At 39.8% G+C, this 24,212-nt stretch overlaps 3 protein-coding genes across 5 annotated transcripts in view; 1 reads left to right on the plus strand and 2 right to left on the minus strand.

Annotated features, from left to right (window-relative positions):
- The window catches only part of abcb7 (ATP-binding cassette, sub-family B (MDR/TAP), member 7), a 24,443-nt gene extending 12,502 nt beyond the window's left edge, over positions 1–11,941 (minus strand). Inside the window, exons 1-8 of the mRNA XM_068585406.1 lie at positions 11,438–11,941; positions 9,999–10,079; positions 9,840–9,917; positions 7,231–7,350; positions 3,908–4,040; positions 1,838–2,106; positions 1,080–1,168; positions 791–878 (exon numbers count right to left, since the gene is read on the minus strand). Coding sequence (XP_068441507.1) covers positions 791–878; positions 1,080–1,168; positions 1,838–2,106; positions 3,908–4,040; positions 7,231–7,350; positions 9,840–9,917; positions 9,999–10,079; positions 11,438–11,587 — 1,008 coding nt within the window. The 5' untranslated portion in view covers positions 11,588–11,941. The remainder of the gene's footprint in view (positions 1–790; positions 879–1,079; positions 1,169–1,837; positions 2,107–3,907; positions 4,041–7,230; positions 7,351–9,839; positions 9,918–9,998; positions 10,080–11,437) is intronic.
- Positions 11,638–15,842, plus strand: uprt (uracil phosphoribosyltransferase (FUR1) homolog (S. cerevisiae)). 3 transcript variants are annotated; one of them, XM_068585449.1, is made up of 9 exons: positions 11,638–11,847; positions 11,950–12,013; positions 12,143–12,231; positions 13,020–13,062; positions 13,146–13,215; positions 13,440–13,502; positions 14,004–14,165; positions 14,816–14,914; positions 15,582–15,842. In XM_068585449.1, exons 2-9 carry the CDS (start codon positions 11,951–11,953, stop codon positions 15,686–15,688), a joined length of 696 nt encoding a protein of 231 aa, XP_068441550.1. In that variant the 5' UTR covers positions 11,638–11,847; position 11,950; the 3' UTR covers positions 15,689–15,842. The 3 variants fall into 3 exon arrangements, with proteins under 3 accessions (XP_068441550.1, XP_068441532.1, XP_068441539.1); XM_068585431.1 differs by having other exon boundaries at positions 11,950–12,231; XM_068585438.1 differs by having other exon boundaries at positions 11,638–11,758; positions 11,950–12,231.
- Positions 15,843–15,914: 72 nt separating this feature from the next.
- On the minus strand, positions 15,915–22,601 carry zdhhc15b (zinc finger DHHC-type palmitoyltransferase 15b). The gene is made up of 11 exons (XM_068585418.1): positions 22,483–22,601; positions 22,040–22,066; positions 21,826–21,920; positions 21,582–21,702; positions 21,179–21,248; positions 20,839–20,871; positions 20,638–20,758; positions 20,310–20,442; positions 20,052–20,178; positions 19,532–19,650; positions 15,915–18,683 (listed from the first exon to the last, which is right to left on the minus strand). Exons 1-11 carry the CDS (start codon positions 22,598–22,600, stop codon positions 18,640–18,642), a joined length of 1,008 nt encoding a protein of 335 aa, XP_068441519.1. The 5' UTR covers position 22,601; the 3' UTR covers positions 15,915–18,639.
- Positions 22,602–24,212: the final 1,611 nt, after the last annotated feature.

Raw genomic sequence — 24,212 nt, forward strand, 5'->3', positions numbered from 1 at the left:
TTTTTTAAATATCTTAATAATTAATTGTGAATATTTTGACTGATATTGTAATTGTTTTTAATATTGGAGAGAATGATCCTTTTTTACATTATTATTTAAATTTTGAAAATTTGAACATTTGAAAATGGTCGTCGGTCAAACTGGGATTTCAATGAAAATTGGATTAATTGTGCAGCTCTAAAATGAGGTATGTTTGCAATCCTTTTACTAGCTATGAGGTTCATCTTAGAGCATATGTCAGTAGAATATTTAAAGTCAATATTATTGTTGATCGACTGACGTGAACAATATTATAGCACAAGAACATTTGAAATCTCCACGACCGCACTCTGTGGGCTTATGTTGGTGCAACACTGCCCTGTAATAACTAGAGAGAATATGATAACCTTCACGTAAACCTATAGCTGAGCTTGGAAGTGACTTTCCATCCTTTCAGTCATACAGTCTACTCAGAAAAGTAAACTTGACTTTTATCTTGTTATGAAAAGAAGTTTGTGTGCATTAGTCGTGCACAAAGACAAAGACAGAGGCAAAGAGTTAGAGAGAGCTATTTTTTGATTAAAAAGGTAAATTCTGACAGTGGCAATCCTGAAAGAGAAACACTATTATCAAAGACAAGTAAATATTAGTTCCCGTCAATGTGCCTCGCTTCGGTGAATAGAAGAAAAAGACTAGAAAGGAGGAGATAAAAGGGAAGAAAGGAAAGGTGGGGGGAGGGGACGGGGAGCTAAAAGAAGAGTGTATGGTCGGTGTGTATGCCTGTATGTGTGTGTGTGTGTTTGAATCTCACCTTAACGGTCTCATAGTTAAGGAGGGAGTCAATAGCTGCGTTGCCGGCGTCATTGTCTGCTTTGTTCATTTCTATCCGGAAACGAGTCCTGTGTGCAGAGACACATGCAGAATGACGTAAGCACTTTCTCAAGCACATATTTCAGTCTACAAGTGAACATGGTTACTGTCAACACAGAGTCACAGAACGATGGATTGAATCCTTTTCACGTCACAACAAACTTTACCAATAAAACCAGCAAGTGAAACACAGTCAGACAGAGGACTAGTACAAACATCCTCAATGTTACCTCCACTGAGTGACGAGCACGGTGAAGAGGGTGTAAGCTGATAAGGTACCCAAGGACACTGCTGCAAACTGTCCACCACACTTGTAATACTGCAGAAGAAAAAAAGCACAGACAAAGCAAAAAATCCTTTACATGCTTCAGCTGAACAGCTTTGTGAGGAAGTCAAGCAACCACGTCAGACCACCGGACTCCAACGTCAGCGCCACAAGGCATTTTGCGAACATACTGTTTTTGACCATTCCACTATGAAATTGAGTGTTACAAATGGAGGGGAATCTAGAAGAACTAATCATGCTAATGCTTTAGCTATTAGGGCAATGGAGTCTGCACTCATTACAGGCTAGCTGACATTTTGGTCAAGAGTGGAATAATAGCACAATGGTACAGAAAAGCCGTTCTTTCAGTGGTGGCCAAGGAGGGGGGAATCTGTTCAGGGCATACTCCACAGGAGGACATTAAGCTGCTGCAAAGCTTTGGGATTCGTCATTGACACTAATGGGCGATGCATTGCCACCAAAAGTTCATGGGGATTCATATTCCATTTAGAAAGTAAACGAGACAATATCCCCAAAATTAATTAATAGACAATCTGCTGTGAACAGTGTCAAGGCGATGGAAGGTCCTGTGCTAACAGCAAGAAGAAATCAAAGCCAGAAAATTGTAAGCAATGTTTGCGGTAGCATTCTACAATAATGCTGAAGCCTCTGATTACCAACAATAGTGTCTGTGATGCGTGGACATGTCACCATAAGACTCACCAAAATGGCACTGACGAGGCCCATCTCGAAGATCGTGGGTCCTAGATTGAAGACGATTGCACTGAGGACAAATGAGATGCCCCGCGTACCGCGGTCGATGGCCTTGGACAGCGCTCCCGTCTGGCGGCTGAGATGGAAACCCAGATCTAGATTGTGCAGGTGGAGGAAGACGTTCTTCGCGATGCGTCGGATAGAGCTCTGGGCCACCTTGCCAAACACAGTGTTCCTCAGCTCGTTGAAGGCGGCAGCACAAGCCCGTGACGCGCCATCTGGGATAGCGGAGGAGACGGAGAGTTTAGCACAACTGCTGTGAAAACCTGTGAGGTTTAAACAGAGCTATCAAGTCATCCTAAGCACTGAGGACTGTTCTGTAGCTCTAAAACGAGATGAGGCAGCAAAACAAGAATGCAACCCCTACCTTTCCTGTCTTGTTAGGTGGAATGCAGTATTGAGACAGTTGAGGCTAGAGACTTGTCAACTGCTCTAAAATGAAGGTGACAGGGGGCAGGTTTTTTTCCACATCATTTCTGGTCTGCAAAGTACTGCAAGGCTACAACAGCAGCCTCCCCAAGCCTCTGTAATTACAGAGCAGGATGCTGTCTGAAGCCTCACTACCATGGCAGGCCAACACACTGCAGACTTAGGGGGGGGTGAGTGTACACAAGTGTGTTCAGTGTGTGAGCAGAATAATAGAAGAGGGGGACAGAAAGCTGTGACCATGAGTTGAGTTGATGAACAGGCTTAATTTCACTATTGTCTGAGTCTAGACTATTTGTCCGTCTGATCTGTGTGACGAGAGTGGATGCAAGCAACATATCATCTCTTCAAGTTTGTTTTATTTGTATTGTTAAAATATATAAATGTATTTTTTTTTCTTCTTTTTTTTTTTAAAGGAAGCTACCTAATGTGCAGCAAAAATATAAGTAGTTCCATTAGAGTTTGAGTTCAATAAATCCACCAATCAAATTCCAAGGAAGTCAATTATTTGATCCCTAAGCTTCTCATAAACTGTTATACAAGCAGATGGCTGGCGTGACTGTCACAAATTAATAGTCTGTGTTTGAATGGCACGTGGCCTTCCTGTGGCGATTTCACCGACTTGTGTGAATACACGATTTGTCTGCCGAGACCAAAGTCAGGGTAATAATCGCTCTGTCTGCCGGTTTTCATGAGGCTGTAATGTGGCGTTTAATAGGAATGCTCATCTAATGAACATGTCCACATCTGACAAGGTAGGATGAGCACTGGGCACCTTTTCAGCCAAATTACAGCCGTCACTGCATGCTTCAAGTACCGGGCCTCGAGTGTTGAAAAGAGGGAACAAAAAATACAATTCCTTTCTTTAAGAGCATCTCCTTCATTCTTCCTCGTCATCTTAATTCGTCCTGTCTTGAGTCCTGTTCATGTGCTCCAATTATTCAACAGGCAGCATTAGTGTGCAAGACCTAAGTGGACTCATTAAAGTAAGTGGCTACAGGGCTAAGTGTACATTGCATCCAAGCAGATCTCACTCAAGGCCGGAGTGACATTCAGTCGGTATCAGGTTCGCAATATTTATTGAATTTGGCTCTTCATCAGCAGCTCACAGAAAAACAAATCTGCTAAGCAGGAATGAACTTCACATTCACGTTACATTTCACCTATTTGACCCCTCTTGTATTCATGTTGGAGAAAAGAGAAGAAAAAAAAAGACTGCTATCAAGGATTGAAATGAAAGCAACATCCTTGGCCTTTGCATACCACTAAAAAATATCCAACCACTTTAAAAAAGGACATTGGCAATTTCTGCCCTCCAGCTTAAGAAATGTATCCAGCTCCATATGCCTGGGCAGCACACAGGCATCACACTGCAACAGCGTCAGCTCACGAGAGGGCCGCGAGGAACGACAGAAGTGAACTCAGACGCAGAATGGACCACGTAATGTAAATAATGAGGGAGAGGCGGGGGTTGCAGAGCACCATTGATATGAATGTGTTTGGAAAGGTCAGCCTGCAGATAATAGGCAGTCCCACAGTCTTCTCTGATGAGCGCAGCAGCACCTGCCACTGCAATACAAGTCTGGGACTCACAGCCAATCAGCATGGCCGTTGCCATGGTAGCCACAGTGCTTGGCGCGTCATTCAGGTGCATCATCTGTCCAGACATCTGGTTAAGCTCGTCCACTGCATACTTCAACATGAAGGGCACCGTCACATTGGTCATCTGGGAAGGCAGAGAGGGAGGGGGAAAACGTTCTGTGAGGAGAATAATAACAGTGTTTCACACAACCTATTAGACAGACATATGCTCAGTGTAGTCTTCTGACATGTTGCTAGTTCTCTGTAGTTCCCGTGTGTTTGTGTATGGGTGCTCCCCATGTACTTCGAAAGACAGATTTCCATTTTAGGTTATCTTATTAGGCAGTAAATCAAACATTATCCGTCAGAGTGCATTCATGGATATAAAAGTATGCATGCATTTCATTTTGTATGCCGTCTAAGTGTGTATTCTTCGTGCTGCTGAGGTAGCTGGTGCTTCCTGCTAATGGAATAGACACGGTTATTAGGGCTAATTAAGAGCACGGGACAGCTGTGTGACTCAGGCAAGGCAGCCCGCTACACATTAGGGCAGCCATAGAACACAGCAGTTCTTTTTTATATGAAACCCATTTAATTTAATCTCAACCTCTAACACGGGGGAGGGCATTTTTCTTTATGTTCCTTTACTCCTGTAAAATTTACTCTGGATATAAATTTGATGAAATAAACGTAATAGCAATTATATAAAAACAGAGTATTAAGCACAGCTAATAATGCACTTTAAAAAGCTCCATCCCCGCGGGGGATCTTGCTTTAGACACTTTGGTATTATACTCAAAAATAGGAGTCCTCTGACCCTCACAAGGAAAAACAATATCTTTTCTATCAAGACAACAAAATAGGACACACACACAAAAAAGCTTGGGTCTTTTATCACAGGGCCAAAACATGCCCTCAATTTTACCACTAATACATGATAAGGTTGGATGTGCTCTTTTAATCCATTAAAGGCCAGTTGGAGATTAAATCAACACTATGTCAATCTGTACCTGCCGATGTCATCTCATAATAGAGGTATTGTGTCAAGTAGTGGAGAAAAGGCGTTAGGCTATCTATAATTAACATAAGCTTATAGAATGACACGCAGAAGCAAGAAGGCTTCATTTGAGGACAGGGAAAACAAGAGCTTATATATAAATCTGTTATTTTAAATGAAAATGTCACTGATACTGTGGAGTGCAGAGGTGTGATTTACTGGAACCACATAATTATTCAGTTGATTTAAAAATTGTCTCCACACTGCTGGTGGGCTTCAGTTCAAACATACAAACTACAGAAACCGAGGCTAACTCCAGCCAAGCAGGAAAATGGGAGAAGGATATTGGATTGCATGTGTGAGTTCTCTCCTCCTCAGCACACTCACTCAGACGTGCTGAGCGGCAGCAGTACATGCCTATTTAGGAGCTGTGAATTTGTGATTGTTTTCCAGGGTGTAAATTACAGACCATCAACATACAAAGAGGAAATATATCCCACACTGATTGATGCTTGCAATTAGTTATTTTGAAAGTGCACTGTTTTTAGTTTTACACAGATTCTTTACACCGTGGTTTGATTTAGTAAGGATACATTTCTGATTGCAAATATTTTAACAAATTAGAGCCATGCTTTAATGTGGTTTGGCAAACTAAAAACACCAGCTATGCTCCTGAAGCAATCAGATATTTATATTTAGGCCTTCTATGAGCAATAATCACAAATCCAAACCTACATGAATAAATTGGCAGTTGACATTTATTCGCATGAGCTATATTTCCAAAACTCATTTTGGAAGGTGAGTGTTTGAAATGTCATGCTTAGAAATAGGACAAAGCTGTTGAAAATAGAGGTAAACATTTATGCAAACGTTGGAAGACCAGGTGACTGATTGGTGTTGTGACGAGTGGCAACCTTAAATGTACCATCCACTATTTATTATATTAATAAAAGACAGAGGATGAAATATTCAAAAATATGCTGTATGTAGTCTTAAACTGTGTGACCGCATGCAAAATAGTAAGACATTACCCTTTATTTTCACAAATATCCTTGTTTTTGTTTTTTCCTTCGGGGTTTGTTTTCCACCGACATTAATACTGTAGGTCACAAATGCAATGATTTATGAGCAGCCAACTCTCAGCTGAAGGACAGAGCTTCTTACCAGAGTGCGAACCCAGCACACGGCCAGGCTTTTCAAATCAAGCCCCTCTCAGTGGCAAACTGCAACGATGTGCCATTGACAAATAACAAAAGCAGACATGATGTTTGCCTAAATTGCACTAGTAGTGCACCATTTCGCTGTGAAACAGGTTTAACTACACCAGAGTGATTCTTTTCTGAAAACATCATTTAGCGTTTAGGACATTATTATATTATAATAATGTATTGATAATATAATATATAATAATAACTTATATTATAATAATTCTTCCTCACACATTTCAATTCAGTTAAAAGATTGATTTCTGACACTTGATAATACTGTGGGTTCAACTGACGTCAGCAGTAACCTTGAATTGTTACTCACTGCTTCACTGTAAGCCTCCATCTCTGGATTTCAATATATTTTACTAATGAAAATATAATTAATCACTAGTTCACATTTCCAATTGTCTATGGCCCATTACTTCTACACTTTCTTACAAAAAGAGAACCAAATGAGTAACAGCATGCAATAAGGACTCTAAAACTGTGGAAGCAGACGATGAGTGAAGTCTGGAGAGTGTGAAGAGTATGTTATTCAAGTTACCATAAAGATAGTGATGACCTACATTGCATCAACTTAGCTAACGGCAGCACTGTCCACAATCATTTCACACAGTACTTTTTTTATATACTTATATATACTTGTAACACCGACAAAAGCATCAGCAACATTGTCAGTGGCATAGACACAGTCAGGTGTGAGAAATGTCTTACTGTGACTTAAAGGAAACAAGCAACATTTTTGGTGGGATATCATTGTTCTTAATCACTGCTTTGATCATGTTATGAGATGCAGAATATTGCTGGCACTCAAATTGCATGATCGACTTTAGAAACAGTGACCTTTTAATCGAGTATATCTTCAGCTTGAACAAGTTGTATCTGAGAGAAAACAGGACCTAACAGGACCAGGAAGAAGAAAGCCAAAGTAAGACTAAGTGTCACTAAATATGAGAGGGACTGGAGCCTCGTCCTCAAATTTAGGTAGCTGGACTTTGGATCAACGTTCAATTGTAGGGTATACATTAATAACACTGCTTATTGCAGAGGATACAGATCAAATTAGCGTTATGTAAGTAAAGTAGGATTTAACCCCTCTTTAATACCCATGACATTATCTGTAAACTTACCTTGGCTCCAGCAAGCAGGCCCAGCGAGATTGCAACACGGGCCCGCAGGTCTGGTCTATCCTTTGGCCACACATACGACAGCATTGCAGAAAGGATCTGGGTTGAATTCACTTCGTTCAGCTGTTTAGAAGAAAACACAAGCAAAGCCTCTTCTTAGATCCCAATAACCTTAGTTACCCTCAGAGTCTTGTCTGTATACGGATCAAAACAATAAAAACTAAACCAAAATGTTAATTTTCCCATACCAACCTAATGTTTGCGCCTAACTTTTTGATTGTTATGTGACAATCATAATAACCTCAAGTTGGCTCTCTGGGCAGACACATGGAACATCAAATGTCAATGAGAGTCTATTGGGAGATCTGGGAGCAACAACAACAGCAGAGTCTCCAGGTGGACCTGGGGGTCCAGTCTGACACTACAGGTCCCAGGAGACACCTGGGCTGTCATCCCAGCTGAGTTTGAGAGCCCACTGGTGCCAACATGGCTGTTTACACACGCTCCACCGCACACCTGCCACAGGGACTCTCCATGGGCCAAAGAATATGCAGTAATTCCTCTAATCCACTCAATATGGTGGCACCGTGTTACAGCTCTGCTGTATGGCAGAGCCTCCAAGCAAATTACAGTGAGATTGTGCCCAACACCTGCTTTTAATCAAATACAATAAAGCAGTACGTGACACTGCAAAGGGAGGATTAACATTAACAGTTGAGTACACAACTAAGGTCCATGTAGTACATGTGGAGACCAGTTCATGTCTAACTAAAGAACGTATGCCTAAGTGCATAAGTAAAAACTATGTATTGCCCACCTTTATTTTAAAATAATGTTATCAGAACAATATAGCAGGCACAGTTTTCTTTTTTTTTTAATGATTATTAGAAACATTAGTCTTTTATCAGGAAACAACATAAACAGTCTGTTCAGTAGTAAGGGTCCCTGTTAGGGACTCCTTCTTTTGTTCACGTTCAGTGTGTTGCTTACCTTTTAAAGATGTATGTTAAAGACCAGCAATTGATTAACTTTATAGAAACGCTATGAGTGCCTTTATGTTTTCTAGTTCAGTTTTTTTTTTTTTTTTTTAAATCAGTGAGAAAAGTCTAGTCTGTTTTGGCTTGAACAAGTGCAGGATCATCGGCAGCTTTGTGCATGCGCAATTAATTTTCAATCTGGACTTGGAGCCAGCAGCACGAGGCTCCTGTGAGACTGACTGCCTGTGAGCGCTTTGTGAGGCGGAGCGGCTTGCAGCAGCACCCGCTGCTTGTTGAGAACAAACTGCAGAACAATACGTGCTTTTCACGTCAGTCTGTTGGCAACACTGCCTGCCGCGTGAGAGCGCGTGCACACATACGTAAATCGCCTTCAAATTAGAATCAGTGCCATTGTATTGCATTTATGCCGTGCATCATATTTCTTTCTTTTCTTATTTAATTCACACGGGCCAGACTGGGAGAGCCCGCGGGACGTAAGATGCCACGGTCTGAACTACGCCGTCTGGGAGAGATTTACAGTGCAGCACCTGTTTGCAACAGTGATAAGACCCTTCCAATGCAACAAAAAAAATAAATGCATTAAATGCATAATCAAATAATTGTCAGGTGTTAAAGGATTGCTACGTTAACAAATTTTTAACGCAGTAACATGTCCAGCCCACACCCACACAAACACACACAGTCTAGAATTTTTGAGAAGATAAAAACACACAAATCAATTATTTTCAATTGACGTGTGAGTTTTGGTTCGTGGAAAAATGTGAAATTGGTCCTTCAAAATAGCAGCGCTATAAGTGTCAATGACCAAAGACTATTAGGGGCATTTTAGTTCTGGACCAGTTCCTGTTTGCAATGAATTGTACATGCAAACCAAGAGTAAACATGAAGTTATACAGACTGACAGGTAAATCCTTTGCAGACTGTCATGCATCATCAGGGCCCACATGGGTAAATCGAAGTCCTGTGTATAGAATAGATGCATAGATGACTTAAGTTTATGCAGCACAATACTGCTGCTGATGTTTATATTTAGGTTGTTGGTGTCATTATGAGCTCACAAAAAAAAAAAAGTGATTAAGTATTATTAGATTTCAAATAGACCCCATGTAATGTATAATGACTAACTGGCAGACGGGACAAAAAGGAGGTGTCATGTAGAGTAAAGATTCGGGCTTATTACTGTGAGATTTTTGTCACACACTTTTTAATTAACTTAACGACACAGAGTCGAATTCAAGCACAGCATTTTTAACAACTTTTGACTCAATAATCAGGGAAAATACCCGCGCTAAGGTGCATAGGTGTTACCACAGTTAACAAATGACATGGTCTCGTAACAATCATAAGATTGTTTCTTGAGTAGATTTCAAGATCAGCAGAAGGATTTAGGAGTTTAGCTTTTGAAATTATGCTGAAGTCAAATCATACAATTCTATGGGGATCTTTTTGCTTTTACACCACAAACAAACTGTTCGCTTAAAAGTGGACCAAGACCAACCTTTTTAATCGGTCTTGGTTCAGTGGTTTAGTCCCCTGCAGGGTTTGATAGACAGCTGTCACACCAGCCTAAATGAACGAAACCGGTGAGCTGTGAGAAGAAGGTACTGTACTCACCACATTTTTGGGATCTGCATTTAGCCTTCCTCCTGCACTTCCATGCCAACATGTTCTTTTGTCTGTAATTTGCAAATGCTGTGGAAACATCATGCATTGTTATTCTCCTTTTACTTTAATAACACACATGATTCACGGTTATTTCTCAAACATACTTACTTTTACCGCCTTTAAAATTTGACTGTTTTCACTCCTGTTTGTACTCCATGTTGCTGTCCTAAGGTGTGATGGGGAACTCAGCTGAAACATATGAGAAATATAGGAGTCTTGTTTCAATTTCTGCTGATTCATTTTCATGGATGTTTTAATATTCAGACACACTCTGAAACACAACCAGGAACAACAGAACTGATGAAACACAAGAGAAGGTATAATAAACTGCAAACACATTTAATTCCAATTTTTTTTTAAAAAACACTTAAAACATGCATGTATCTCACAGATAAAAATCCCCAAAAGCAGGATTTAAGGATTACACAAGAGTTGAGGACATTCTGAACCGATATAAGATCAAAGCAGGAGTTGGTCATTGTTTTTTACCATGAATATTTGTCCTTTATACAACTTATTGTAACCAACACGAAAGCAATTGAAGCAATACAAGTTCAGAATTAGTGACATGATGTTCAGAAATAGTTTTCTTTCGTGAGCCTGTAAAACTAAACTCAAAAACACTGTGCTACAAATGTGACTACAACGGCTAAGTGCTTGGTCATGCAAGTTGTTGTGGGTGGTTTAAGATCGCACACTGAGCTCACACTGCCCCTGTTTGAACATGCATTCATACAAAGACACCTTTATTGGCAAGAGCAAATATGATATACATTTCCACAAGGACACTGTGCAATGCAACTTCTGAACTATGATGATTGAGCACATTATGTGATCAAATACTACAAATTTGAAAAAAGCATACTTTCTTATGAGACAGTAAGTTTACATATTAACTTAGCTACTTGTACCAATGTCCAACACATTGTTTCATATACATGTAAATATGTGATTTGTTTGTAAACTGAACTCAAATGATAACTGAATGTAAGGCATGACTGTAACTTTAGGCTAAATCAGATTAAGCAAGACGGATTTATGCAATCGACTTGTTTAAGAGTAGAGTTGTCAGTCAATAACATCAATAACAGAGGGCTGACACCGGCGAATAGCATCAGTTAGGTTCCCCAAGTGGTCTTATCTAACGTCCACTGACACGACAGCACGTGACTGCAGCCACTGACGAGCTGCACCAATAACCTGGGTGACAGTGACAGTTTCAGTGGGACCTTCGCTATTATGCACTTTGACTAGGGGGCAAAGAGCAGACCCAACTGTGACGTTGAGTGTAACGCTACTAGTTCATACTAGTTAAGTTAGCCAGCTAGCTAGCGTTAGCTAGCGTTCAAACGCTCAAAGTTAGCAGTCGGTTGACTGACATTATATTGAGGTGACATGCACAGCTCTCGCAAACAAACAGGCCAAATCATCTTGTCTAACTTCCATTAAAGTTAGTCACGAGAACTTTCCGTCTATGCCCTTGCACGGTGACTGTCACATCAAAAACACTGTGTCCTCTCCAGTCAGTCGACCCCTCTTTCACTCACCAGATATGTACTTTGGCGTTTACCGTCAGTCCCATTTTCACGGCGACTTTTATTCCAACTGTGATACGAGGTCGCCTGTCGAAAGAGAAGTGCTGATTTGCGTCTTTGGAAGTGTATGCCGCATTTCGGCGGCAGCAACATCAGCGCCATGTTGTCGGAGGAAGAAGGCGATTGGCGCGCCGGTTACGTCATATCCGGTCTTTGCCAGCCAACGCTGTCAGTGTCAAAGCTAGCAAACGGGCTGCTTGACTTCTCGCCACATTTTTGACGATATATCAGCCGCTAGTTTGATTTCCACACGACGGGCTTGAGCCTCGACAGGTTGGTGAACGTGTTGCCGGGGGGCTTTCTCTGTGCGGGATCTGCGTGGCTCGGAGAAGCTCACTTCTAAAACAGCAGTCGAAGCTAAAGCAAGTACACGTTGTCTTCTTTGTCAGACAGCAGTTGAACTGACTCACCCCGGTTCTGACTTCAGCACAGTATTAAGAGAAACCCATTGATCTCGCCCTCAGGATGCCATGCCACAATCAACAACTGAACAGTGTGAACAGTGGCCAAGAGCTTCCAATGAAGCAGGTACGGTTTGCAAACAACAACAACAACAGCAACAGTAGCAGCAGTAGCAGCAGCAGCAGCAGCAGCAGCAGCAGCAGCAGCGTGCCTGCAGTGCTGTCCAACTCTGACCCAACTGATGCCACCAAACAGACTGACAGCCAAGATAACCTGGGACCTCAGCTTAAACTGCTCCCTCTGAACGACCAGATCCGTGAATTGCAGACCATAATCAGAGACAAGTGAGTCCCTACTCTTCTATCTTTGCATCACAGCAAATAGGATGGTTGTGGTTCAGATTAAAGTTGTATACGAGACACCATACTTCTAGTTAAGTTTCAAAACAAAATGTTAGATGCTCACATAGAGCAGCTTATTATACTTCATTTGTATTCAGCCTTTAATTCCAGAAAAAGGCAACAGGAACATAACTAGTCTCATTAAACTGTGTCAAACTAGAGTGGCCCTAACTTTGAATATAATAACAACACATAGTTCTGTTGGTTGGTCTAATGTAGTGTATATTACGGATATTAACATTTAATATAACTATCTTGCCAGGCGAATAGCCAAATTCGCAGCCAAACATCATATATAAAGATCTGGAACTAGCTGAAGAAGGGTATACAATATTTGTGATACTGTCAAGACAGTGTGGCATAAAATTATGTTCTAACCTTAAAGCCATTTAAAGGCAAAAAGTAACTGGATGATAAGAGCTGACATACGCTTTCTTGGTCACTGTCAAATTAAATAATTTTTTAAGCAATAATTTTAAAAACCCTCTAGAATGAAATAATAAACAAAGCATCAAGATAATGTTTTGTGTAGTTCCATCTCCATTTTCCTTTACCTTACACATAGAGCAATGTTCCCAATTGGCGCCACACTGTGAGGTAAAGTCAAACTTTGGATCACTGCCTAGTACCAATACCATAAATGTATGTATAATAACCGGAGACAAAAGGAGCGTTTGGTACATCCCTCGTGAAAAGTACATTCTGACCTATGTTCATATTCATTTTTTCAGGACAACCAGCAGAGGAGACTTTGTGTTTTGTGCTGATCGACTGGTAAGATCGATACTTAATACTACACACTGTACATGTTTGTTATAAACTACAAGTTGTAAGCTTTTTTATTTCTCCAACAACAGATCAGATTAGTAGTTGAAGAGGGTTTGAATCAGCTCCCGTACTCAGAGTGCACTGTAACCACACCAACAGGTGAGGGTCTCTTTCTCAATTAATCAAGTTACCCTTTAGGTTTAAAGGTTGGACACAGAACTGAGCTCAAGCATTCAAGATCTATTTAATAGCTCACAGATTATATTAACAAAAATAAAACTTTAGGCACGGGCTCCCAACCAGTGTTTTACCCTCTAGCATTAATGATCAGTGTTTCAGGACAGCTACATTTGTGAGTGTTCATAGTTATTTTGTCCCCGCAGGGTACAAGTATGAAGGTGTCAAGTTTGAAAGAGGCAACTGTGGAGTCAGCATAATGAGGAGTGGTAAGTTAAACCTGCTGTGTAACGCACCTACCAAATGAGTCTCCTTTGTAAGGGCAAGCATCATGGCGCTTACAGTGACGACTGCACTCGTGCTGTACATTCTTTTATGCACATAATCATCAGGTCAGGCTTTTGTGTGCTCTGGATTATTCGGTTTCTATCAGCAGGCAGTTCGTTTCTGTCAGTGAACTTTGTTTGAGACTTTAAAACCATTCATAATGGTGCAATTCTGTACTTTGCAGAACATATTCTCTGAAGGCATAGCAGTCAGCAACTCTTACTTTCTTTGTTCGTCGGATTTAATTAGACTTTTATCGCTGTCAATTACTAAACCGAATGCAGTTATTGCTAACCCTATATTATCCTCTTTTGACAGTAATGCTAGGGCAGAGAATATAACATGACTGGAAAAAGTAATGCTGTCTCACTGGCTCAAAAACAACAGTTGTGCTTAAATATACAAGTTTTGATTGATGCTATGTTCCCCCTGTCTCCTCACAGGTGAGGCCATGGAGCAGGGTCTCCGGGACTGCTGCCGCTCTATCCGCATTGGCAAAATCCTCATCCAGAGTGATGAGGAGACGCAGAAAGCCAAGGTCTACTATGCCAAGTTCCCTCCAGATGTGTACAGGAGAAAAGTGCTACTCATGTACCCCATCCTTAGTAAGTAACACAGGGCTGAGCACAGTTTATCTTCCTGATGAGTCCAGTTTACTGCCCTGGATAGCATGAAAATATCAAGATATGTCCATTTTTGTGCAAATGTAAAAACGGTTTCATGTCTTTCTTCGTTTTGAGAAATCTCCCTTGAATTGACCTTCACCGGCAGTACTGCGTTTCCACATTATACCGGCCTATTCACACTATTCTGATAATTATAGCTCTCATCGGGGAAATTATACAGTTCCGGGGAGATGGCCACCAAGCTGCTGAATAGCATCTTAATAGCCCTGGTTTCCCAGTTTCACAAAGCAGCATTTTTCTGCTCTGTTTTTGAAAAAAAATATGACGGGACCAAGCCGGTTTGAAGGCATGCTTTATCATGTCAGAGTGATGGAACATATGGTTACACTGATGCATGTTAAAAGCTTCAGAAATGAAAGCCTGCCAAACGCTTTGACTCACGGGAAGATCGATCAGCACATGGCTCCAGTATATTTTTATTTTTTTAGATGCATCAGTTATGTGCAAAGTGTCTAATTGTGATCTTTTTAAAATCTTGGAGAAAAAAAATAGGAATTAATACTAAAAGGGAGTGTGAAAGTTTTAATTTAACACATTTGTGTCCAACCTTAACTTTTCTGTGTCTGCAGGTACTGGGAACACTGTGATTGAGGCGGTGAGAGTGTTGATAGAGCACGGAGTCCAGCCCAAACACATTATCCTCCTCAGCCTCTTTTCCACACCTCATGGTAGACGCCACAGCAAGCTCATCACCCATTTACCTTTGTTTATCCACCAGATTACACACAATGTCTCCAATCTCTTCTCCACTCTTGTTCCTGATGTATCATTGTCTACTTACATTGTTCTGCTGGTAATCACAATGCTGATCCTGCTCAGCAGTTCAATCAACAATGGTTTTATGAGAGTAAACAAAGCAGCAAAGTCTTTTTATGTTGGACCAGAAATAGCATTATCCTGTAGTGGTTTTCTCTCTGTCAATTACCAGCCAATCTGGCTAGTATTTCATGGTTTTCAAGAGAAGTTCCATTTTTTTAACTCCTTGCTTCTAGGGCCACCCTTGAACCAAAATGTACACTTTAACACAATAAATATTGAAATCTCAAGGGTGGGTTAAGGCTCTTAACATGTTGAGAGGATAATGCAGCACACCCTCAATCAAGATTATTTTAATTTATGCCAAAACAAATGAAAATCTTTGAACACAGAAGTCAGGATTCATTCTCTGGTGACAAATAAATGGAATGGCCACCTCATGGATTTTGGTGTTTTTAAGTTTGCTTTTGTATCACTTTCAGATACAATCTGTACTAATTACTAACAGCAGAAGTGTTGCTGTATAGGTTACATGTAACAATTTCATATAAAGTGTAATACCTTTTACTTTTCTCCTAGGAGCCAAATCTATAATCCAGGAGTTCCCTGATATCACCATCTTGACTACAGAGGTTCATCCAGTGGCTCCAACACATTTTGGTCAGAGGTACTTCGGCACCGACTGAAGGAAGGACAACCTGAGGAACATGGAATTGTTTTGAGTATATTTTGTCTTGTTACTTTAAATGTATCATGTTCTCATTGTTGTGCCAAATACTGCTACTTTATCTCTGCAAAGTTCCTTAACTTGATACAAAATGATAAATCTGATTGATTTTATTTATTGTTTGTTTGTTTTGCTGTGTATTCTCATGCAAAGGAAAGAAGACAACACTGAATCATATAGAGATTTCAACTTGGATCATTTTATTTGCATGTTACAACTGGTGGAAAATAAAGAATTTATATTTGTTAAAAGACAGAATGAAACAGTATCAGTACTTTTGATGGTTCAGAGAGTTTTGTAAAAGGGAAGCGCCACAATCACAACATACTCCAAAGACAATTCAAAAGGGACCATACTGTATGTGCTCGCGCAATATTGAACTCCAGTCTGAAAACTGAGTATAATTAGTCATCTTTCATGTTATAAATATCCTATTATTTGATAAAAGCACATCGCTTCAACCGTCCAACTTAATAGAGCAAAATATACAGACACCGCCTGCAGCAGTTATGAATCAGTAAACTCAATACGCAGGAAAACAAAGCTGAAGATTACAACAATAAATAAACGTAAGAAAACATGAAACACTCAACATCCACATCTTTCCTAATGTTTTATACATGCCTTCAAATGATAAACCATACCTAAGATAAAAGCAATATTTTGAATCAACTATTGCTTATGTTGTGTATTTCTGACTTGCGCAGCATTTGGTTTTGCTTTCCCAACATCATAGAAAAACAGATCTGATGAGGAAAGTTAATGTGTCAAGCTCAAACGGCATAACGGTTTGATAAAAGGCCTAACCGTTTACTGATACGAAATAAATATGTGTACTCCATTAAAGACAAGGTTTTAAACTAAGTACACTGGCTAAATACACGTCTACCAACCAAACACTCGTTAAGAATCTGCTTCATTGGTATTAAAAATGTCACAAAACAAACACAGGTAGAAAAAAAATACAAGAAAACATAATATTGCTGACTTCTACCAACCAGTGGACGAGTGTCAAGTCATTATTTATAGTTATCTGCATGTTTAAAAGGACGGCGTAGAATAACCTACAGTATGTCCTCTTCTATGGATTAATTTGTGCCCTTATGATAAAAGCTCATTTCACTTTGCATCCAAGTGGTACCGTTCTCGGAATGGCTGACATGATAGAAAACAAAATTGTGATAAATATTTAAAATAATGTCTATAACAGTTTGTCTCGTATACTCATCCCAGACCGTAAAATCAAACTTTTCCACTGCGTTGATTTTAGGAAGCAATATTTAGTCAACATCATTTTATGATGTCAAGTTATACAGTATATTCAGGATATGACTCCAACAAAATGTGATTAACTTATATTAAAAGGGTATACTATGCAGCAAGTCTCGCTTACGGTTTGTAAACACAACATTCAAAATGGGCCACTTCAGCTCAGTGAGCCGAGAAAGAGAGGGAGAGGGAAGGAGAGAAAGAGAGAGAGACAAAGAGAGAGAGAGAGAGAGCAGCGGTGGTCGAGCGAGCGTGAATGAAGAGGGAGGAGTGGCGTGAAACAGAAATACATTGTTATTTCCTGATTGTTTCACTGCGGTTGTGTTCTAAAGCACAAACAAATACACCCACAACTCTTGAGGGAAGAGAGGTGTGTGTGTGTGTGTGTGTGTGTGTGTGTGTGTGTGTGAGAGAGAAACCCCCGGTCTCGGTCAAACAGACCTGAAGCTCTTTATACATTCATGTCACAGAAAGAGAGGGGACAGCAATTTAAAATGCGCACTATGTTTTGATACTAGTCCCGACCTCACCTGTACGGTGTTATCGGTTGGGTGGTAAACACCTGCTGCCCAAAAGCTGACACCCAGAAACAAACACAGCAAAATAAGTTACAGGTAGAGAGCAGTGTCTCTGCAGAAACAGACACTTCTAACATAATAATATGGTAATCATAAGTGATGCTTAAAAGAGATTACTTTATGAGTCTATACACAGTTTTTTTTAGGAGGTTCCTGCATAGTATACCTTTAATCTTGTTATAATACTCTGATTGAGATTCCAGGTTTTATTTGCAAACATAGTGAGCTTCAAATAAATGCTGATTTTGTTTGTACCTTCACCAGTCTGATGAGACATAGGTAATAGCATCGGAGCTCAATATTAATTCTAAAATACTCTGTTAAAGCATAATACGAGAGGTTCCTTCCTTAATAAGTGCCCAGAATGTTGGCACCATCTATTCGCAAGCAGGGTGCTGCATACATTCTCAGGAGAAATGGACTCCCAAAGACAAGAATAAATATATTAATAAGGCGGAGGTTAAGTCAGGTATTACAATATGCTTATGGTTGTTGAAAAAAGTAAAGTCCTATGTTAATATGATGAAAGACTTAAAACGTAAAGAGTTCAGAAAACTAATTCACTACAAGAGATCTCTGGAGCATTACGTGTGTCAATTTAGATACATCACCCTTCACAGATAGTAGGGGTTGAAGGTGCAACACTGTAAACTCACAGTCCAACAATGAAACAGAGGCGTATAAAATTAAAGCTTCCCAATTAACAGTAATATATAATATCACAGAGGCCAGAGCCTTGAGATGAACAACCAGAGGGGTATACAGTGTATGTATGTTTATGTTATTGTATGCATGGTAATATTTGACAATTTTTCTGTCCGGATCAAACTGATACTGTTATCCATGAGAGGATGAGGTTGTCCATTGAGTAACTCTATTCATAAGTATGTAAAACATGGGTAACAGGGGTAAAAGTGGCAAAGGCAATCCAATTGCAGGTTTTAATCCACAAGTTTGGCCCCCATCCACATGATCTGGAATGCGTTTGCCTTGTGGTAAAAACATGTCTGTAATGCTAATCTATGTCCTCTGTACGAGTGAAGATTGTCCTTAAATTAAATTACTATTCTTCCATCTCTATTGTAACAGAGGGGTCTTGGTCCTCAACTGGAAAGAAAGACAAAAACAGAGACATTTCAGCATGCGTTATTTCATTTCAGTGATTGTTAAAACTGTTTCAGCTCTTCCAGATTCTAACGTTATGTCACATATGACCACTAAGTGGCAGCAGAATAGTACAGTGAGAACCAAACTGTTGTGCAGGGTGAGATCAGTGCCTTCAGATTACTGAATTTGAAGGCAAACACGTCTGTATTTGGGGTTTGTTTCAGTGCCGGAAGTATTTTTTACTTTGCAGTGACAAAGTGTGTTGTGTAACTGCTTCAAGTGACTTTCTACAGACACAACTTATTTATTGGTTTTGAGGTGTCCAGTACAGTCTGTGACAATACAAAAGTGAGTTATGGAATGTTTGGGAAATTAAGATGGATCCAGATCAACTGCTTTAAGTATTGTTATTATGCAATTACAGAAAACAAGTGAGTTATAATAATGATTCTCGTTAAGAGTTAAGAGATTGTTAAGAGATGTACTTTCAAGCCTTCAGATTCAACTCAATTTAAGGAAAACTTTCATAGCATTTAAACATCATGATAGTTTTGGGAGGCCTTTGCTTGCAAATGCAGGCACAAAGTCAAAAAAATAAAAAATAAACTCAAACAGTAATCAAAAAATGTATTCATTGTAGTGGCCAATTTATTGAGGTTAAGACATACTCGTAAGACTCATCTATTGAAAAAAATCTTGGTCCAGTTTATCAGGTGATTTTTTTAAACTTGCACAAAATATATTCAATTATTTCAGTTTCAATACACTGATCTGCAGTTTGTATTTGAGGAACTACAAATAGCGTATAGACGTATAAATATGCATATGACAAAATTAAAGTGACTCACCCAAGCTTCCTTCCTCAGACCCATCGTCTGACTCCTCCCACATGTCCTCATTAGCTAATAAGGGGTTGTGGGACTCAGAACTCCGATTCTTTAATGGGAAGTAGTGGCCATTCCCTTGGCTGACGTGTCCAGTGCATAAAAGAAGATAGAAGTTAGTTAAGGAACCATGACCATTACCACGTCCCCTCCACTGATCCAATTCCTATTTCCACGTTTTGTTCATTAGCTCCAATACGGCTGCATTTAAAACATCGCTGTATTCTGCAAACAGTCAACTATATATCGCCCATCCTATCAGCTATCCATATCCCCTTTTATGTTATTGGATTACTAATTAATTATATATATATATATATATATATATATATATATATATATATATATATATATATAAAATGTAATTACAATTACTGGTTGCAAAACTTTTATATTAATATTTAACGAATGCTAATGAAAAATGAGCAGCATTACTGAATGAATGAGCAAGATGGGAATTGTTTTTTTATGGATCCAAACTCACCTTGTGAAAACAGGGATGAACCACAACCTCCGATCCTCTCCAAATACCTGCTGCAGGTTTCTGCGTGTGCCGACATTAAAGCCATTTCTGTCTGGTCCACTGACAAAAACTGGAGCTGAGAAGGCCTCTAGAAAAGGAAAAATAATTAGAATATGATGTTAATTCTCCGCATTTACTTTTACAAAGGACCTATATTCCCAAGGTAGTGAGAGAGGTTTAGAATCTTAGGGGTTCTCCGATAAATATGTAAATCCTCACCTAAAGTTGATCGGTTCTTGGCAACCAACCAACAGTGGTAGCCAAAGAGAAACATGAGACTGACAAAAAACATGAGCGCCACAAACATGAGGAAGAGGACATGGAACTTTGCGGGCCCATTTGGCAAGTCACCCTGGTAAAGAGAAACAGGAGAACAAGAAACTTGAGGAAATTGTTGGCTTCAAAAGAAAGGTATAACTCATGACACAGGGTTTAGTTATCTGTTCTTGTGCAACTGCAATAGTGCTGACTATGTGCAACTAAATCTTGTCATATGACTTCATCATGATGTTAGGCATGAGTGATCATTTACACGAATGACACTCACCACCCAGAATTTGAGGAAATACTGAAAGACTGTTGCTGCAATGAATACACAATACACCATGGAGTAGGAGAGGAAAAGCAGGAAAAACTTGTAGTTCGCAAAGCCCACACAGTTGTTCACCCTAAAAGAAAAATACAGTCAGCTAGCAACACATAATTAATGCATAAATTCCTTAAAACAATGACAAGCTGAGTGACTTACCAGGGACAGTGGTGGTCCATCTTCAAGACACACCTTCAAGGAAAAACATATTTTGTTTCTGTAGGTCATGTTTACAGTACAGCAGCTATATTATAGCAGTAAATACTTTAATACCACATTGTATATCATAAATATCCCACTCTTTTTTACAACTTTCTGTACATGTCATGTGATAAAAGGTGTTATGTAATTATTTGTGGTAAACATCTGCTCTGATTGTTTCTTAGGATATTCTCTGGGAGATACTTTTTATCATCACAACAGTCCCAGGTCAACCAAAATCTCCTTGTCTTGAGCGATGCCTTTATATGAATGGATTGGGAAAGAAAAAGTAACTTACGTTTCACAAACCGAGCAGTGGTGACAGCGGTCAGGCTTCAATACCTGGCATCGGTCGCAGAACCTGATAGCTGGAGACAACAGGATCGTCAGATGAATGAGCGTCATTTGAGCTGAGCTTACTTGATCTAGTCTCGAACTTAGTCCTAGCAATTAACACTAATGAAAGAGATGCATTGGCTAAAATACTCTGGATGGGGGATGCTCAGGAGCACACACAAGGCCTATTGTTCTTGCCTACTTCTTTTTAACAATCACGGATTATGTGCGAGATGACGGACTGTGGCTAATCTACCTGCCTTGTTACTCCTCTAACTTTGAGATTTGGCAAGTGAGTGTATAATTCCATCTTAAATAATATCCTTGCTTAGGAAAAATATAAATTACTTAAGAGGATCATTTACCTCCAGATTGAGCTCGACTAAAGATGGGCAGTTTCTTTGCAATCTCAACCAGGACCTGTTTCTGAGCATCTGGCCGCTCTTCCATCTCGTATCTCTGCTTGTCTGAGTATGACAGCTGGAACTAGAGCAACAAACATGCATCTTGATCAAAGGCATATCAACTTTATACATTATAGACTTGTTGTATGGTACAATAAATCAAGAACATGGTGTTCAGCCTGTGATCTTTAACAGTTCAGGATACCTTTTTGCATGGTGATGCAGGAGGGGTAAATATGGACTTCCAGTATGTCCAGGAGAACATCACAAAGCAAACATGAAAGACCAGTAGATAGGCCACTGCAAGCACACAAATCAAGTGCATTCATTTACTAAACAACCAGACAACAAAAGTAATGGACGATACAGCACACTATATTGCAACCTGCTTACAGCACAAACATGTGTGGGCAACTCACCCTTTTCCAGTGTGTTGGTGAGTGTAACTGTAAAAACAAGAATATGGCATAATAAAAACACAAACCGGGTGTCACAGACTAGGCACAGTGCAGCATGTGTTCCCACTGTCTCTGGTTTGATTTTTCAAAAGAAGGACAACATCGACCGGCTAACACGACGAGCCAGACAGACTGTAGCTAACTGTAGAAGACACAACAATAGCATATAAATGAACACTAACCTCGTCGTGGTAATGAAACATTTAATTACCGGTCATTTTAAAAATAGCTAAATGTCCTATTAACTTCATAAAAGCACACACCCTCAACCACTTCCGCCTGTGTTGCTAGCTCCTGCTATGTTTTACTCGATATTGTTGTCAACACTGCTGTGCGGCAACCTGCGATGTCTGCAATTAAAACGGTGAAAATCAAAACAAAAGGACACAGTGTCTCATACTTACAAAGACATAGCTCAAATACGTATGCGTAGTATGACCACAACACCACGCAGGTTATTATAAGAACAGGTATCCAGGAGAAAACCCTTTGACAGCACCGCAAACCTCTGGAGAGAGCCATATCTCCCTCACCTCTGATCTGATCGGCGCTCGACAAGCAGCCCTGGGATTCATCCATCAGTGACATCGGCGAGCGATTCACCGCAAAACCAGACGGCAGACCTGCGTCTGGCAGCCGGATCGCGAAATATTTTAATTTATTAGAGTATTATGGAAATACAACTTGACATGTTACATGTTGTACACCTTGCAAACTGTTGTATAAGTCAACAAATGAAAGCACAAATAAAACCAATCTCACTTTGGTGAAAGTCAAAGCACTACATTGTCTGCATTCTGGGTAAGAATCAGTGTTAAACTTTGCCTTCGATATTAAAGGGTGTGGCACCAGCAGCATACACAAAATATGTATACCTATACTACGAATGTATGTTTGCTATATCAGCTCTGGTATTGTTGTCTCTGAAAAAACAAGAAAAGCAATCCTATTGACACTTTTTCAAAATGTGTATCATGTTCAGTGGGGCTATAAGGCAATACCTTACACTCCTTTAGCGGACTCTTTTCGTACAATGCTATTTTATTCCCACAGATTCATGCTATACATTGGGATCAGTTTGAGATTTAGTGTCTTTCTCAGAATTACTTTGCTGGGCATTTAAACACCAACCAAACAAATACTGGACAACTCGCTCTGTCCACCAAAGCTCTATCAGCCAATTTATTTCCACAAAAGTTCTATCGAGCATGACAAAGCAGACCTCTCCCCACTTTGTTTTCACAAGATTCACTTTATAAAGTGGACAGCAGAGACACATTATGAGGTTGAGGGATGAAGGATAACATATGCCCCAGATGGACATGAACTGGGGATTACTAAAACACAGTTTCTGAAAGTATAGTCTTTGTCGAAACTCTACAAACAAAATCCCAAAACATGAACACATTATTGCATCACAACAACACCAAATAAATAGTTCTCTCCACATGCCAACCGAAACACTATTATCTAGAGCCTTTGGCCTTTTCATTAATGGCATGCGGTAAATATAGACTATGAACACAATTACAATGCATTTTTTCTCAATCCTACACATAAATTATTTAACTCAACATGACATGAACATAGTTACTTTATTGTACTGTAAACAACATACATTACATTGCATATGGTTGCAGTTTGTTTCCTCTAACACTGGCTCCAAAATGTCCCTCCCTTGTGGCGCACATTAGAGTATTTATTGCGATTTCTAAGTGGTTACAGGTGTTTTCACAAGTGTATTCTGAATTCCAGGTGATTGATAATTGAGTGTGATATTCTAATGGGTGTTTAGCAAATAACACACTGGATTTTAGTTTTAGAATGATGTGTCACATTTTTTTGTGATTGTGTTTGGGAGGTTCAGCAGTAAAGCAGACAGTTTGCTTTGTTTATCTGGTCAACCAGCTACATCAGTGGTTTCAATAATTGCACCACACTTACCCATTGTTGTGTCTTGGTAATTGTTTAGTCCTGTGTTCTTCACAGGTTGCACAACCAGCTGGATTCTTGTCAATAGCTCTACAGGCCACACACACACACACACACGCACACGCACGCATGCACACGCGCGCACCCCATACACATACACAAGAAAACCTTATTGTTTTGCCTCCCAAGAGAGAAAATTGGA

The sequence above is a fragment of the Clinocottus analis genome, unplaced genomic scaffold, assembly GCF_023055335.1.
Source record: "Clinocottus analis isolate CAN_PGR_092001 unplaced genomic scaffold, fCliAna1.0.p SCAF_10, whole genome shotgun sequence".
Taxonomy (NCBI): domain Eukaryota; kingdom Metazoa; phylum Chordata; class Actinopteri; order Perciformes; family Cottidae; genus Clinocottus; species Clinocottus analis.